This window comes from Pagrus pagrus, assembly GCF_965226575.1.
Source record: "Pagrus pagrus genome assembly, chromosome: 4".
Lineage (NCBI taxonomy): Eukaryota > Metazoa > Chordata > Actinopteri > Spariformes > Sparidae > Pagrus > Pagrus pagrus.
In genome coordinates this window covers 3707868-3726744 of record NC_140188.1, presented here as the reverse complement: position 1 = coordinate 3726744, position 18877 = coordinate 3707868, and the positions used below count along the sequence as shown (strand labels likewise).

Sequence of the window (18877 nt, the reverse complement as noted above, 5' to 3'; positions counted from 1 at the left end):
ACCAGATTGATAAAACTTGTGTTTCTTTACCAAAGCAGCAGGACGGACGTGAAGAGGACGGAATAATGGACACAGAACAGTTAACAGTTGGGATTAATCCAAGACTTCCACTGTGCATGCACGTTATAGTATAACTTCATATGTATCTTCTCACATACGCACAACTTTGGACCTTCACTACTATCACAAGTGAAAGAGCCCACAAAAAACAAAACAAAACAAAAAAAAAAAAGCACTGGTGCTACATATTGATATTTTTATTAAAACATGCAGGCACTCTGAACAGATTCCCTTGACAGTTTGACTTCTGCAATCTTAATTTAATTGACAAGAATGTAGTTTGGCATAGTTGTATCTTTCCTTTCAACATTTTAACTCCAGAACGGTTCTGCTCTCTGGCAGTTCGACCTTTTGTCAGTTAATGGCTGTTTCACATTGTAATGATGACACACGTGGACAAGCTGCAGTCAGTGTGTGTGATAAAGATGCACTAAGACCCCCTGTGCACCTTTTATGAAACTTTGTGAAACTGTGTGTGTGTGTGTGTGTGTGTGCCATTGTTCCCATTCATTTTGTAAGTCATTCATTTCTAATTTTACATCAGTGGGAGGCAGCTGTAATATTTTACCTCTGCAGTTCTCGTGTGTGTGTGTGTGTGTGTGTGTGTGCGTGCATTGCACAATGTTTCGATCATGGGTGTCAACGTGCAATGTCCATGATGTCCATTCAGTTATGTCTACCATGCACACCTGTGTTCTTTTTGAATGCTTGTCCATGCACACGTCTACACACAAGTGTGTATACATATACACCCGCACACACACTCCTGCAGGGAGTACTGCCATTCCTTCCTGCTGTCGTCTGTCTGTTTGGCGTCAGCAGCAGTGTTGTATTCCCAGTGTGAAGTCCCATCGCCCGTCTCATCTCGGGATTGATCGCATTTTGTGTGCTTAACAGCTTCTAACCCAACTCACACTTGATCTCGCTCTCACACAGACACATACAGATAAACACTCAAATTTCAGAAATGAATTGGAAAAATATTATTTCTTTTGTTTCTGTCTTGGTGGCTTGGTGTAAATGTGGGGGACAGCAGGTGTAGCTGTGTAGTTTTCCTTACTTACAGCACTACTTTTTGGTGTGTGTACTTTTGCCACTCCTGCTCGGTGGCTGCATGCAGCAACCCTTCTGTCAATAATCTGATCGTTAGTGTGTTATGTGTGAATCGAAAAGGGAGGAGGGAGCTTTAGATAAATAATTAAAGTTGCTTATTAAAGATGCATAGTCATGACGATGTTATTTTTATTTTTAGTGTTGACATTGTAATGATACGCAATGCTGCTAATGTGTCCTCAGAGTGGGACGCTGCAGCTCTGACTGCACAATGAAACAGTGAGACATGTATATAATCATGATGGTCAGCTGTCCCATAAGTCAGAAAACAAGAGCTGACAAAGTGATTAGAAATAACAAAGAGGATAAATTACTGTAAAAACTTTTATAAGCAATGATAAAAAGACATTTGCAGAACATAAACGGAAGAAAAGGAGACAAAAAAGGAGTTTACATCGATGGAGTCAATAGGTAATGAGTCAATAATAGTGTTCTTAAGAACAAAGACTTAACAGTTATTATAAAGGTCGGTGGGCTTTATGAAGAGGTTTAGAGGGCTGAACTGATTTAGAGAGGCTTAGCTTTTCACTCCGGAGATTTAGATCAGTTTTCGTCCTCTATGGTCTTCAGTCTAGACAATGTGAGAAAAGGAACATCTCAACGCAATGAAGCAAGCAAAATAAAATATAAAGTTGAGATGCAAAATCATGGATAGAAGTGGTTCAATTCAGTGCTTGAATTGATATAAACTCAGCAGTTGTGTGCTGCAGAAATAAAGAAAATATATTTATACTGCAACAGATGAACAAATAAAGCGGTTTCTATTTTCTGCAGCGAGGTCAGAGGTCGAGGAAGGAATGAGCTCTGGCACACAGAGCTATATGGGAAATATGTGGTGTCCCTGCAAGGTTTAATGACATAAGTGAGAAATCCAAGTCCCAGAGAGAAAAGTTTAAATGAAAAGTGCAAGGAGTTTTTTATTAGAAATGTTTCTTCTCTGCATGGTTCATGTGCACACAGAATCACTCTGTAAAGTCTCATATACAGTATGTCTGATATGTCTAGGTGAGTGGAAGGTGACTGTTCCAGGTTTTGGTTTGTTCTGACTGAAGTGTAAAACAAACAAAAAAAAATCCTTGCCACTTCCCAGAACACCTCACTACCTGAGCTGCATATGATTAGGACTGATTGACTCAGATGCACCTGGTGTTGTCTACAGAGCAGTTTGTTTCAGCTACCAGTTTGTCCTTCATTAATTAATACGTCTTTTAAAATGTGAGGTTTATTGCAGTCAGGTAACTTGTGTAGTAGCTTGTGGCCTGCATACTTTTGCTTAAATCTCAGTGGAAAGTATGCAACACCTGTCTAGCAACAATCAACCTGTTGTCTATTTATTCAACTGTTAACATTGATTATCTGTCTAAATGAATCCCATGTATGGCTTGTTATTGAGACTCAAGACCTAAAGACTCATAATAATGAAAGGTAAAATAAGACTATGTGACGATACAAACACAATAAAACTAAACGTATTTCCATTGTCCTTGTTAAGAACAAAAAGGTTAATATGTTCAACTCAAGCCTGAGAGATAAAAAAAACATCTTTGCTGCCTGATTGTGTTTTTCCATCAGTTAACACAGTTTGTTTATCTTTATCAGCTGTTTTCAGTAGATCAAAATATGCTTGGGTTTGTTGCTGCTGAAGGAAGCTGCTCTCTTCTTACTCCCTGCACTTATTTACTATATATTACATCTGTCCTTTCACTGCAGAGCCGGTGTCACATTTGAGCTGCTCTGATTTGAAGTGTGACTTTTTGAAGCTTAACGAGAACCGTATATTCTGACGTCGATCCCAGCCCTTACCCTTACGTATGAATACTTGCAGGGTTGTTTGTAGGAAGCACAGAGGTCTGGAGGAGTTTCCCCGGGGGCTGGTGGCCTTACATGGCTGGGCTCTGCCTGCACGGCCACCACGGTCAGTTGCTGTTGCTTCTCTCCCTACCTGACAGCTGAGCCATCCATCAACCCGCTCATATAACTGTCACACACAGGCACATGCAGCAGAACTCACACACCCGGTAGTTCCTATTTGTTGAGCTGCTCACTGTGTACCGCTTGGTGAATTTTTATTCATGAGAGTTTAAAGTGGACCTACATTTTTTGTGGCGGACCTCGATCCTGGAACCTGCCTGAATATGTTTTAAGTTTTTGGAAAGTAGATGAAATAATAGTAGCTGCCTCTAGTTTTAGTATAACTCTAAAGTAATTAGCATTAGCAGCATGCTAGCTCTATGACCGAATGAATAAATGAAACGGCGCCATCTATAGAAAGTCAAACTTCACCAACAGAAACTCCAAAGAAAAGGAATCACAGCGTGGATGGATCACTGAAGGTTGTTGCAAACACAGCGGCCCAGTCAGGAGTTGGAAGTGGACGAGAGTGGGTTAGGGTGAAATCTGAGATCTGATTGGTTATCCCAGGGTCTACCCCATTATCCTAAACTATGATTGGCTACTTGCCCGGTCAGAAGTAGGACCTTAGTTTGTATATTGTTATTGTATTGTAGATTTAAGACTACTTAGACTGAGATGCTTAAAAAAATATGGAGTCAGGCAGAGAGCATAACGGTATTACAACACCGGTGTTATGTTACCCATCAAATGCTGTGAATTGATAAGGACTAGCTGTAGTACACACACACACACACACACACACACACACACACACACACAGTACTTGTTCTTTACATCTTACTACATCTATGTAGTCACTTTATGTTTAAGCTGCTGAGCCTCTTAATGTAACTCAAGTTAATTGTCTCCTAAAACCTTGTTCCTCAACAGGCTTAGCTAATGTGACATTAATAAGACTAATACTGGCCACACACACACACACACACACACACCCCGAGTTAATCTCAGTGGTTATGCTAATCTAAGATATAGGAAAACACAGTGGAAGCATGAACACACAAACACTGAAAAATAAAGTGATTAAGGTTTATTTATATCAGTGATATATCATGATCAGCCCAATCTGTTCAGAGTGCCTGCATGTTTTAATCACGCCCAATTATTTACATGTTAAACTCTTGAGTCAGTTTACTGGTACATAAATGATTATGGGCTATACAATATGCAATTATTGATTATATCAAAATGTGTATATTAAAATTAAAACTAATGGGCAATCACCTTGACATGTTTTCACAGGGACAGAATTGTTTAAATAAAATATATTATATATTTTGTATCTGTTTAGATATCTATTAATTGGAGTTCATCTTTAAAGAAATAGGAGGATATTTAGATAGCATATTAGAATGAGATATATTAGTTAGCCTTTTTTAATTTCAAATAGTTTATCTACAAATGTATATTCTGTACAGAGAGAAGAAGAGTAAACACTCACTTCCATGGGGATCAAACACAAACTGTCAAACTCAACCGTTAATAACCTGTCAGTAATAATCTGTCATCAATAATCTGTCCATAATGATCTGTCATCAATAATCTGCCTCTCCTCCTGCAGGCAGTTCATCTCTCTGACAGATAGGTGGCCTTGTCCCGGGCAGGACATCACTGCCAGCCCTGGAGCCGCAGTGTATGGTGGGAAATATGGGATCAGGTAAGCTGCTCAGCTGCGTCAAGACACACAGACAGAACTGGACACATGCAGGAAGTCGTGATACTTTGCCTTCAGAATAAAAGCACTGTGTTTTGATGTGATTTTATTTTAGGTGAGAAACTTTTTCAGTGCTGCTTATATGAGACATATTAAATGGGATTAATACAATACTTGCGTAGCCTATCTTAGTATTTCACATTTTTGTGTACTGTTCATGTAGCTGTTATGCTATTGTTCATATTGTTGTTGTAGGTACTGTTGGATAAACTGCTTATTTTTATATTATGTTTAACTCAAAATATAGTAGTAATAAAGGATATCAATATTCATTAGGTGTTCAAAACAATAAGTAGCTCAAATAAGATCACTAATTGCCCATAATTTGCTGATTGTTGCTATTACCACATTACAAATGTGTTTTCAGCTTGTGGTAAATTATGTTTTTTTTGTGAGTATCCCATTTAAATGTTTTCACATATAAACATTACATCATGCAGACTTGTGGCTAAGCCTTTATCAAAGTTTAGTGTAACAAATATCTGTTAAACTTGTTTCTCTGAGGAAAGAAAAAAGAAAACTGTGGCATGTGAGCATCTTATCCTCCTGTCTGATCACTGTCTGCCTCCAACTAAAGTCATGTCAAGAAGTAGTAAGTGATAAAAAAAAATCACTTGAGCCTGTGCAGACAGCAGACAGATCAGAAGCATGGAGGATGTGCTACTTGTGCACAAAACACTGAATAATCAGATTTCCAATGATTTACATAATCGTACCCTAAATTTGGATACAACTCATATGAAGCATACTAAAACTTATGTTATGTATAATATTGAGATTAGTCACAAAAAGTTTTTCACACTTGTAGAAGGCTCATAAAATGCCCCCGTCTTGCGTTAGACGACTTTTACTTTGAAGGTGATAACCGGACGTTGCGTGTCGCTGCTGCTAGCTTGAATGCTGGTGCATCTGTGATGACAGGAGGAGCCGATGAGGCAGCAGGTGAATCATTTACATTTTGTAGTTTATTGTCTTTTTCCACCTGTCTAACATAAAACAAACCGAAAGTCACGCTGAGCGGAAATGTTCCGCCGTTCATGACAAGTTCCGCTGTCCAAAATAAAAACAATAACATCAGCTCAGAGTGGACAAAAAGACGAAACCACGCCGCCGGAGCCTGGACTTAGCAGGTAGGCTATAAATAACTTGGTGTGGATCTGAATTGTAGCCTGCGTGTTTGTCTGTGTGTTTATGTCGTATTGAAGACCATAATTATCATAAGTATGTGTTGTACAGCAGCCGACGATGCTTTCACTATGAAAGCAACAGAAATGTCTCGTAATGTGACGCAGTCGTCTTCAGGTCAGCCGAGAGGTTTGTGTGAGATTTAAATTTGAATAAAAATACATTAAACCCGGCGTGTTGGAAAACCGACCTGAGGCCAGTTGCACCGCCTACAGTAAACAAACTGCATGGAGACTGAGTGTGCAGCAGACATGTTTGTTTTCCTTTATCGCCTCTAAAGACTGGAAGATAAACCCAAACCCAAAACATAGTTTGTTTTTGTAGAGCAATAATTTTTAGTGCCGACATAATGATATATCAGTTGAGATATATCTTATCCTAGCAATATATATATATATAATAATCATTGGCTGAAATATATCTGTGATTATATAAGTTTTGTCACAATACTGTAATTTCTAACTATGATACAATACCTTGAAACAATTTGATTTTGTGTTTATTATTATGTGATTTTACAAATAATGCTTTTCAGACTGATGGATGTATTTTGTTTCATGTGTACAGTATATGTCCATATTTTATGTCCAATTAAGTGTCTTGGGAATATCTGTGCAGTTTGTTATGTGCAGGTTATTTGTGACAGACTGAGTCCAAACCAGCAGAACCGATAGTAAACTGTCTGTTGCACGTGTAATGTATCATTTGTATCTAGTTCCATATTCCCACTTCTCCTCTCAGACTCAAAGAGGAAACTGAAAACCATCATATGTTGGTGTTAAGTAAAGTTGCTGACGGTTTGTATTTTCTTCACCGTGTTCTCGTTAGCTTCAAATTTAATTTCAATACATGTTTTGACCATCTTTATCCCATCTCCTTACAGTCAAAATCAGCTCAGTTTCATCAAGTGGATTTAATCAGTAAAAGTACAAGAAATCACAGCTTCTGTATAGATTCAGCCTGAAAAATGAAACGGGTGCTTGCTCAGTCAGTGTCTTCAATATTGGATATTTACCTTAATCAAATGATAGTGGAACAATGTTTACCAGCCAACCAACCAACAACAGACAGTCCAAAACCCAAAGACTCTTCGTTTACTGTCAGAAATGACAATTACATTTAAGACGCTGGAAACAACAAATGTTTATTTTTCTTGAAAAATGACAAACACTTGAATTGATAATGAAAAAAGTCTCCAACTAATTTTCTTTCTGTCCCTTTGTGCCGTTTCCAGGTCAGTTGTTGTGACAGGAGGAACCTCACAGTTGGAGCCATGTTGTCGGGGGAGGAGATTCTGTGCAGCACACAGCAGGTGATCGCAGGGTTGGAGGCGCTGAGAGGAGAGAACCGCGGCCTGCTGGAGAGCCTGCAGGAGCCGTTGGAGAGTCGGCCGACGTCAGAGAGCGGCAGCGTGGAGCAGGAGAAGAGCGGCATCGTCCTCCAGTTACTGGAGAGGATAGAGCTGGGGCTCAGCGAGGCACAGGTACGGGTTTCTGCTTGTTTTGATGTTTCCACCATAGGTTTTTCTTGATTATCAGTCCAAGTTATTACTTTGAAGTTTGTTTTATATCTGAGATGTTTTTCTTCTGTCCGTTATCTTTCACTTTGTCTCTTGTCTCTCCAGGTGATGATGGCGTTGTCGGCTCACCTTGGTTCACTAGAGGCAGAGAAACAGAAGCTGCGTGCTCAGGTGAGTTTCTGCTGGAAATGTTAGAAAAGAGAAATTCTACCACTCTTCTACCTCTTCTTCCTTCTTGTCATTTTACTTCCTCTCTCTCCTCCATTTCTATTTTCCTCCCATCCGTCTTCTTCTTCCTCCTTCCCTTCCTTTCCCTCGCCACCATCTTTCCTTTCTTCATCCTTTCTCTCCGCCCCTTTCCTTTTTCTTATTCTTTTCCTCACCCTTCCTCATCACTTCCTTCTTTTTCTTCATGTCCTCCTCAGGTGCGTCGTCTCTGTCAGGAGAATCAGTGGTTGAGGGACGAGCTGGCTGGTGCTCAGCAGCGGCTGCAGGACAGGGAGCAGGAGGTGGTGACCCTGGAGGAGCAGAACAAACACCTGCAGTTCATGTCATCCATACGCAAATACGACCTGGAGGAGCCGCAGCTGGTGAGGACACGACAAACAATACACAAACACAAATGTGTCTGTGTTTATGTTCAGGAAGAGTTGTCCATCAGTACGACACCAGGCCACTGTGTGTTCAAATAACAAAGGGTCAAAAGCAGAAAAACAGCCTGACAACATTCAAAGAAAGTATGCTGAAATATGAACTTAATCTGACTAAAACCTGTTTTATTTTTCATTCATCACAACCTCCTTAGAAATGGGGACTTTGTTGATCTTTATACAATATCACCTGACTTTCTGACAAAAAGCCTTGAATCAAACTCTTCCAGAGTGCGATCACAGACAGTTTGTATAAAGAGTTTGGCTCTTACAAACACCACAGGCTTAAAATGGTGTGACAGGAATATAATTTAGATGCAGAAGCATGTTTTTTATATTTAAAAATGGACGTCGTCTTTTTATGTGGAGTGGATGTCAAATCACAACCTTTTCACAATCAATTAACTTGTTAGTCAGATGTTGTTGCACTAAATTGTGCTGAATGTGTTTGTTCCTCACTTCAGGATGACAAAGACGCATCTTCCACCAAGGAGTCTCTGGACGACCTCTTTCCTACAGAAGACGAGGAACAGTCACAAAGTAAGACTTTTCTTGGGTTTGTGAACAAGTTTATCACAAACTTTTTCTCTCAACCGTCTTTTTTCAATCATTCACGGCACAAATATGACAGCCTTGTGTTTCTGTAAATGAAGGGTAGCATCATTACAAAAAAAATCCAGTCACCTTGATTTTGTCAGGATGTCGAGTCTGAGAAACTACATGGTCAGGTACCACTGGTCGGAAAATCCTTCTGTAATTAGGGTGAACTGACCCTTGCAATGTCCGTCTGGTCTCTCCTGTTTAGATAATCATCATATTGAGCTCAACACCTTGTTTACATGTACATTTATTGTAAATCCTCTCTTTAATGAACAGAAGGACTTTCTTTCTCTGTGCTGTTCTTGATAGATAATATTTGGGTGCAACTATGTTGCTGCCGCTCATGATGTTTTGAGTAACAACTCTTAACGCAAAGCAAAGACATTTCAAGCTCGGATGTCACATTTTAGCAGCTACATCACATGCAGTGATAATGAGTTTACAGCCTGTGAAGGAAAATCAGTTTCAGGCAAGCGTATCAGGGATCTCTTCACACTACAACAGGATGTTAAAACGATCTTTAAATGACCTTTTATTGTGATTGGGCTGGTATTCTGATTAATAGTAGAATATTGGGGTACATCTAAATGCAGCTTTCATTAAGGTCTAATCTCATTTAATGCCACCGTTAAATAACTGAAATCCAGACTCATATCACACTCCCCTCAAATGTCTTTGTATTTGTCTGATTATTGCTCAGTGTCTCAGCCTCATCACAGCAGCGCAGCAGCCGCAGCTCAGCAGGGCGGCTACGAGATTCCCGCCCGCCTTCGGACGCTCCACAACCTGGTCATCCAGTATGCATCCCAGGGACGGTACGAGGTCGCTGTACCACTCTGCAAACAGGTGAGAGGGACGTTGCTCTTCTGGTCCGACAAAAGAAAAAAAAGGATCTGAATCCTGCAACAGCCTCTCTCTCCTGATTAAAATAATGTAATTTCCCAACAGGCTTTGGAAGATCTTGAGAAATCCTCAGGCCACACACACCCAGATGTAGCCACCATGCTGAATATACTGGCGCTGGTGTACAGGTAAGGCCGGTTACTGTGGCAACACATCAACTGATTTAGATTTTTGTGAAAACTCTTGACCTGAGGTTACAGTGCGACATGTTTTTCTCTACAGAGACCAGAACAAATACAAAGAAGCAGCCAACCTGCTGAATGACGCGCTGGCGATCAGAGAGAAAACTCTTGGAATCGACCATCCGGCCGTGAGTCACCCTCCTTTTAAACATAAAACAAGAGGCTTTTAATTGGTTATGAAACAGTCTCAATTTAATACTGATGCTTCTTTATGATCTACATTAGCAATGAGACAATCAGAAAGAAGATGGCCATCTCTGTATGGTTGATCTTAGTGCCTGCTCAGACTCAGATTCCAGAAATTAAATATTTTATGGCTTGAGGAAAGAAGCTGCTCTGTCGTCTGATAGTACGACAGCAGAACTGTTTCATACCATAACATTTTATGTTGGTCTTGATATTGCGCTATATCTTGTTGTTGGGCTTATTGTTATTATTATTATTATTATTATTATTATTATAAAGACATAACATAACAAGGGAATGTTGATAACTTTTAGCTTTAGCTAAACAGAATTAGGATCACCCAGCACAGAATCTGTAGGATTACTTGTAACCTAGTTGTTTGAACGGTAAAGTCACTAAAACAAAGTTTACTTTGTCTCACCATCATTAAATTACACTTATTAATTTCACATAGCCACAAATAGACAGTTAATGTATTCGTTATCCATCCTGCAAACAGCTGTGTTTAAGAAAGAAAAATTAATTAATTAAGAATACCTTGTGTCTTTCTTTCACTTCCAAAACTACGGAAGCCCTGAGGGGCAAGGGACATTTTTTTTTTTTCTGCTGCTCCTTTTTCTAAGTTCTAAAACATTTTTTTTCATTTGTGAATTTTTTTTTTTTCATGTGTTGACAGGAGTAAAAAAAAACTTTTCACTTGTGAAAAAATATTTTTGTTCATACATTTTTGTTTTTTCATAAAAAAAAAAAAAGTTCAACAAAAAACTCCATTTGTGAAAAAAAAAACATTTCACTCCTGAAAAAAAAATAAAAAAAAATTTCATTAAAAAAACCTAAAAAACCCGTTTAACAAAAAATTTCATTTGTGAAAAAAAAAAATTTCACTCCTGAAAAAAAAAATTTCACTTGGCTCAACACATGAAAAAAAAATTTCGCCCACGAAAACAATTTTTTTTTCACTCTGTTTCACACATGAAAAACAAAAGTTTTCTCCCTTGCCCCTCCAGGCTTCCGTACAAAACAAATGCACACGTTATCCAGATCAAGATCTTTATTACACAAAGCCTCGGCGCTCATACCACTTTTGGAGTCCACACAAAATGAAAGTTGGTTGTAGCAGATTTAATAAACGGGCTGTAATGAGATTACAAGGCGTCATTACAGTTTATAACCCGACACATCCTGAATTTGTTTTGTTTACTTGATTTGCAGTTATGTTTTATCACAATGTAAACCCGTAATTAAAAATTAATTAATTAAGAATACCTTGTGTCTTTCTTTCACTTCCAAACTACGGAAGCCCTGAGGGGCAAGGGACATTTTTTTTTTTTCTGCTGCTCCTTTTTCTAAGTTCTAAAACATTTTTTTTCATTTGTGAATTTTTTTTTTTCATGTGTTGACATGAGTAAAAAAAAACTTTTCACTTGTGAAAAAATATTTTTGTTCATAATTTTTTTTTTTCATAAAAAAAAAAAACGTTTAACAAAAAACTCCATTTGTGGAAAAAAAAAAAACATTTCACTCCTGAAAAAAAAAAATTAAAAAAAATTTCATAAAAAAAAAAAAAAAACGTTTAACAAAAAATTTCATTTGTGAAAAAAAAAATTTCACTCCTGAAAAAAAAAAATTTCACTCGGATCGACACATGACAAAATCAAAATTTCGCCTGCGAAAAAAAAAAAAATAATCACTTGGCTCAACACATGAAAAAAAAAAATTTCACCCGCGAAAACAATTTTTTTTTCACTCTGTTTCACACATGAAAAACAAAAGTTTTCTCCCTTGCCCCTCCAGGCTTCCGTACAAAACAAATGCACACGTTATCCAGATCAAGATCTTTATTACACAAAGCCTCGGTGCTCATACCACTTTTGGAGTCCACACAAAATGAAAGTTGGTTGTAGCAGATTTAATAAACGGGCTGTAATGAGATTACAAGGCGTCATTACAGTTTATAACCCGACACATCCTGAATTTGTTTTGTTTACTTGATTTTCAGTTATGTTTTATCACAATGTAAACCCGTAATTAAAAATTAATAAATTAAGAATACCTTGTGTCTTTCTTTCACTTCCAAAACTACGGAAGCCCTGAGGGGCAAGGGACATTTTTTTTTTTCTGCTGCTCCTTTTTCTAAGTTCTAAAACATTTTTTTTCATTTGTGAAATTTTTTTTTTTCATGTGTTGACATGAGTAAAAAAAAAACTTTTCACTTGTGAAAAAATATTTTTGTTCATAATTTTTTTTTTTTCATTAAAAAAAAAATGTTTAACAAAAAACTCCATTTGTGAAAAAAAAAACATTTCACTCCTGAAAAAAAAAAAAAAAAAAAAAATTTCATTAAAAAAAAAACCGTTTAACAAAAAACTCCATTTGTGAAAAAAAAACATTTCACTCCTGAAAAAAAATTAAAAAAATTTTCATTAAAAAATAAAATAAACAAATTTAACAAAAAATTTCATTTGTGAAAAAAAAAAAAATTCGCTCCTGAAATTTTTTTTTTCACTCGGATCGACACATGACAAAAAACAAAATTTCGCCTGCGAAAAAAAAAAAAAAAAAAAATCACTTGGCTCAACACATGAAAAAAAAATTTCACCCGCGAAAACAATTTTTTTTTCACTCTGTTTCACACATGAAAAACAAAAGTTTTCTCCCTTGCCCCTCCAGGCTTCCGTACAAAACAAATGCACACGTTATCCAGATCAAGATCTTTATTACACAAAGCCTCGGTGCTCATACCACTTTTGGAGTCCACACAAAATGAAAGTTGGTTGTAGCAGATTTAATAAACGGGCTGTAATGAGATTACAAGGCGTCATTACAGTTTATAACCCGACACATCCTGAATTTGTTTTGTTTACTTGATTTGCAGTTATGTTTTATCACAATGTAAACCCGTAATTAAAAATTAATTAATTAAGAATACCTTGTGTCTTTCTTTCACTTCCAAAACTACGGAAGCCCTGAGGGGCAAGGGACATTTTTTTTTTTCTGCTGCTCCTTTTTCTAAGTTCTAAAACATTTTTTTTCATTTGTGAATTTTTTTTTTTCATGTGTTGACATGAGTAAAAAAAAACTTTTCACTTGTGAAAAAATATTTTTGTTCATAATTTTTTTTTTTCATAAAAAAAAAAAAGTTTAACAAAAAACTCCATTTGTGAAAAAAAAAAACATTTCACTCCTGGAAAAAAAAACAAAAAAACAAAACAAAAACGTTTAACAAAAAATTTCATTTGTGAAAAAAAAAAACATTTCACTCCTGAAAAGAAAAATTTCACTCGGATCGACACATGACAAAAACAAAATTTCGCCTGCGAAAAAAAAAAAAAAAAAAAATCACTTGGCTCAACACATGAAAAAAAAATTTCACCCGCAAAAACAAATTTTTTTTCACTCTGTTTCACACATGAAGAACAAAAGTTTTCTCCCTTGCCCCTCCAGGCTTCCATACAAAACAAATGCACACGTTATCCAGATCAAGATCTTTATTACACAAAGCCTCGGTGCTCATACCACTTTTGGAGTCCACACAAAAAGAAAGTTGGTTGTAGCAGATTTAATAAACGGGCTGTAATGAGATTACAAGGCGTCATTACAGTTTATAACCCGACACATCCTGAATTTGTTTTGTTTACTTGATTTGCAGTTATGTTTTATCACAATGTAAACCCGTTTGGCAGAGGCAGCAGTGTTAAGTCTCTTAGGAGCGCCTTCTTGACAGAATGCATTATAACAGATATTCAAGCCTCTGTGTCATTTTGTTGCTGCGAGCGCTGCCTTAATCATTACAATGTGTACATCTTGTGTTGTTGTGTGTGTGCAGGTGGCAGCAACGCTCAACAACCTGGCGGTGCTTTATGGGAAAAGAGGAAAATACAAAGAAGCTGAACCGCTGTGTAAAAGAGCTCTGGAGATCAGAGAGAAAGTGAGAAAACACACGTATTACGACACTTATGAGGACCAGAGTTCATAAATTTGCCTCAATATATAATTAATTGAAATTTTACTACCATAACCTGAATTTTAAAAATACATCCAGTTCCTTTTGAAGGAGAGAAAAAGACTAAAATTACCTTATTTTGGAGAATGTTTCAATGCTTTTCAGGACGATGAGAATTTTTTTTTTTTCTGCATGACAAGTATTTTTTTGTGTTCATAATTTTACTGAAGTTAGATTGTGAATGCAGCACTACAACCTAAGAATCTGAATATGTCTTCCAACACTGACCCTTACGCACAACCCACAGTGAACACAGATACCTTAGATACCGTCATTGTTATGGAAAGAATAATGTATTTTTAGTCCTCACAGTGCATTTTGTGTCTGAATGCCCCCTCAGGTTCTGGGTACGGACCACCCAGATGTGGCGAAGCAGCTGAACAACCTGGCTCTGTTGTGTCAGAACCAGGGGAAGTACCAGGAGGTGGAGCAGTACTATGAACGCGCTCTGCACATCTACCAGAGCAAACTGGGACCAGACGACGCCAACGTGGCCAAAACCAAGAACAACCTGGTAAGTATAAGTGTGTATTTTCATTTTGTCAACTTACACTTGCTTTGTTGTTATAAAAGCACCAATTCCTGAACACTGCTGATGGAAATGTATCAACATTCACATTTTTTGTCACTTTCTTCTCTCAATCCTTTCTACACTCAACCACTTTTCCTGTTCCTTCTCAGGCGTCGTGCTATCTTAAGCAGGGGAAATACAGACAAGCTGAATCACTTTACAAAGAGATCCTCACCAGAGCACATGAAAAGGAGTTTGGATCTGTAGAAGGTACATTTCTGTTCATTACATGTCTGCCACACCATGTAGAAATGTGTTCTTTATGATGACATTTACAATGAGTGCATGACCATGAGGGATGTGTTTTTACTATATCATCTAAAACCAATTCATTGGTTCTCCAGGCGATGGTCGTCCCAGCTGGTCCGGTGCTGAGGAGGGCGGCTCTGGCCAGGACGGACTCAGTAACCTGAAGCGCAGTGGCTCCTTCACCAAACTCAGAGAGTCGATACGCCGAAGCAGTGAGAAACTGGTCCGCAAGCTGAGAGGCGTCGGGATGGAAGAAACAAGCCCCAAGAATGCTGGGTAATATAATATTCTGTTAGAGAAGGTGTTAACCGCCCACTGGGGGTCGACCTGTAACTGAAACCAGTTTCCTTCAGTAAAGGTTTTTAGCTCATAGATGCAAAAAAACTGCTATTTTTATATAGTGATTATTAATATACATAAAATAAATTACCTCATCGCGATCCATCCTGTTGTCTCTGTCACTCACTTCCACAACAAATGCACGCAAAGATCTTAACAACAGGAGGTGTCGTACCGCTTTTGTCAAAAGGAATCAACAAAAAATAAAGTTCCTCGTAGTCACTTTAAGTGACAGCAGGCTCCCTTTATAAAGATTTAGAGTTGATTATGATATTCTGTTCCGTTTTCAGGATGAAGAGGGCGAACTCTCTAAATGTGTTGAACGTTGGAGCCAGAGAGAGTCAGGACGGTGCCAAGGTGAGGAGGCTTTTGATGATTCAGTCAGATTTACAGTCACTACATGCACGTGCTTGAGTAGTAAATCTGGTTGTCACAGTTTTCAATTTAGTCGTGCATTTGTAGCTAAATTCTTATTATTGCACAATGTAGATTCACTTACAATGCAAATTTTGTGGATTGTACTATGAATATTACAGTGTAGAACTGAATTCCTTTAGTGGTTTTACACAAGGCAACCAAATAGTGAGCAATTTTATAAAAGAAACCATTTTTTGCCAGTTCTGCATTTGTCCCAATAATTTTAACAGATGTCATAGTTACACTCCTAATACTGACACAAGCATCTGTAATGACTTCACCCATAACATCTAGTCACTGAAGATCTACTGTTTGTGTTTTGTTCGCCAGTCGAGCCGTTTGACAGACGCTCGAGGCCTGAGCTCCAGCACACAGAGCCTGACAAGACGAGGTTCACTCGGTGGGACCAGCTAACGCACACAAACACCTCTGAAGATAACTGGAAAGACGTTCACACACAGCTCTATGCTGATCGCTCCTGTCAGATGTCCTACACCAATGTAGATTCCCCACTTCGAGTCCCCTCAAGAAAAGAGATAGCGGTCATAACTGGAGACTTTATCAAATATATCAATTGCAAAATGGAATGAATCACCCCTCATTTAAACAAGTAATAGATCCAAGTTAGCTTAATTATGACATGTTTGTCTCCGGTGATGACGTGTCTCCAAAAGGCGATTAAAAAAGTGGGTCACAAATTGACGTATCTACGTTGCACTAGAAGCTTTCCTTCCTGTTCACTTGAAATTTAATATCATTCCTTCCTGGATGTAGTTTTCTCATTACAAATCAACTATTAACTCAAAAATGAAAGGAAACGGAAAATGTTTTGTGAAACATAAAAAATCCTTTTAAACCTTGAATAACACCAGCATTTAGCCTGTAAGAAAAGTTTTCATAATGTTTTTGACATCATTATATTTGTATTAAACACCCCGTGTCACTTGCAGGTTAACAAAAAAATAATCTGTAATACAATGAATTTTATATTTTTAGGTACATTTTCTGTTACAAAAAGTAATTTATGTTTTAAAGTTTCTAAACAGGCACATTGACATTAAAGATAATCTTTTTAAAATGTTATAAATTATCTCTTAAGAAGTACAGGGATGTTAAGTTGTTTGCACAATTTTGAAAATGTGATGCGTTTTTGTCAAAAGGTAAACGTTACATTTGGTTTACGAGGGAGAAGTTAAGCTATCAATTTGTACTGTTACAGAAGTTATTTTAATGTGTTTTGCCTTTAAAATGTGCAGGTCGTTCTGATTATGTTTTCATATTGTCAAATCTAATGATAAAAACACAAATGTGTTTCTCAGCTGTGTTGTTCCACAGTTCATTCCACTTTATGAGAATAAGGACCAACTTATTTTTAACTAAAGAAATTCAAAATGTAACACACACATCTGACTTGAAAGATAGTACTCCTAAAATACGGATATTTTTGCACATTTATATATTACCGATTAATCAAACTAAATCAATTAATTATTGAATATTAACACCCCTTAAGTTTCAATCCATTTCATTTTTCAGCAATTATGTATTTTTTGCATTGTGAATTTTTAACTATTGAGAAAATACTTTTGAAATATCTGGGGCCGGATGTATAAACAATGTTTACATACAAAAACCATGCATACGTCTTTTCCCAGACATGCGCTGATAATTATAAAGAAATAATTGTTTATTTAGGCTGTTTGCCAATTTCTCCGGCAAATTAATGCATTTAGTTTAAATGTATCTGTTACATCAGAGCCATTACTCTCTTGTTAAGGATCTGTTAATTTGATCCTGACGTGAAGCATTTGTAAAGTCTGTTTCAATATGAGCTCTTTAGATTATTCATTAATAATTCTGCTGACATCTAATACTGACAGATATTATCGCACTGACGGTTTACAGGTGCACGTGCAGGCGCTATAAACAGTCACATCTATGCGTACGTAATTACAGTTGTTCTGTTTCTACACCCATTTATGGATAATTGTGAGAGTGGGAATAAACCTTGTGCACATGCGCCCGTTTCCACAATGACAGATTTCTCAAACAAAATCAGGCGTACACACAGCATAATACATCTGACAAAAAGTAAGTGTATGGAGTTTTATGCATCTGGCCCCTGGAGACCCAAAGTTATTGTTGTGTGCCTGAGTCAACGTTGTTTTGATGACTTTAAACTGGCTTGGACTGAACTGAGGTCAGTCAAAGAGTCAAGAGAATCAAAACATCTAGCAGCTAGTGCAAACCAGAGAAACAAGGAGTGAATACTGGACCTGTAGTAAATAGATGGAAATTTTTTCTCCAAAGGCATCCACAGAGCAGCACATGCAGGGGATGCTTAAACCCAAATTATTTGTGAGTGTATGTTTTGGGGTCCGCCCCATTGTGGGAAAAGTAGCATAATGTAGCAGAATGAAGAAAAAGGTAGCCAACTGAATTATGTCTATTTCATCTTGTAATTTCACATCTTTGCTTATTCACTGAAATGCCTGAAATCAACTATTATAAATAGTAAACTATCTTTTAATGACGTGCAGATTTCTTTGTGCTCTTTTTAATTTGTTAGAGCGAAAACTACTTGAACTAGTTACTGAAGACAAACTCCAGATTTGGTGACATGACTACTACACTGAACAAAATACACACCACTTGCTTTTTATGTTGACAGAGCATTAAATAACTCATTTTGTACTCTTACTTAACACTCAGGAATGTTTCAAGTAAGATACAGATTCAACTAAATGTCCTCGGAAATCTCGACTCCCTGAAAAATGCCAGCTGATCCTCACAGGTTTTATTCCACAAATGTCCTCTTGGGGCTCACTTCCATTTCTTTACTCAAACATATCCTATTTTTCCATGATGGAGAACTACTGATTGTACATTTGCTGTGGTAGAAGATGAGTTCACTGCTGTTTGATATAAGGGCAGAAAACGCACTATGTTAGTTACTGTATAAAACTACAGTCTGTAAGAATGTTGCATACAAATATGTAGGAAATCGACTCCTCTGTTTATTCTGGTAAATATGAATGTTTGTATTTTATATTTGCAAACGTGAGCTGAAATAAATTACAATAATACTTTAACATCCTTGTATACTTGAACTTTTTGTGTGATGTTGGCATTAAGTATATTTTCAAGTGGCTGGTCCTTTTTAATTTTATATTTGAATAATTAATGTATATATAATTTTATTTGCCCATTACTTACTTAGTGTATTGTCTCACTACTTGTTTTTGTCAGGAGGAAAAGGCCTCCTAAAAAAAGGA

General features: G+C 37.2%; 1 protein-coding gene across 2 annotated transcripts; it reads left to right on the top strand.

Moving 5' to 3' along the window:
• The first annotated feature begins 211 nt into the window (after positions 1-211).
• Positions 212-18694, top strand: klc3 (kinesin light chain 3). 2 transcript variants are annotated; one of them, XM_084351233.1, is made up of 14 exons: positions 212-5740; positions 7218-7466; positions 7608-7673; positions 7928-8092; positions 8617-8692; positions 9453-9598; positions 9701-9783; positions 9878-9965; positions 13850-13951; positions 14367-14540; positions 14708-14807; positions 14942-15122; positions 15476-15542; positions 15933-18694. In XM_084351233.1, exons 1-14 carry the CDS (start codon positions 5729-5731, stop codon positions 16014-16016), a joined length of 1593 nt encoding a protein of 530 aa, XP_084207359.1. In that variant the 5' UTR covers positions 212-5728; the 3' UTR covers positions 16017-18694. The 2 variants fall into 2 exon arrangements, with proteins under 2 accessions (XP_084207359.1, XP_084207360.1); XM_084351234.1 differs by having other exon boundaries at positions 220-5928.
• Positions 18695-18877: the final 183 nt, after the last annotated feature.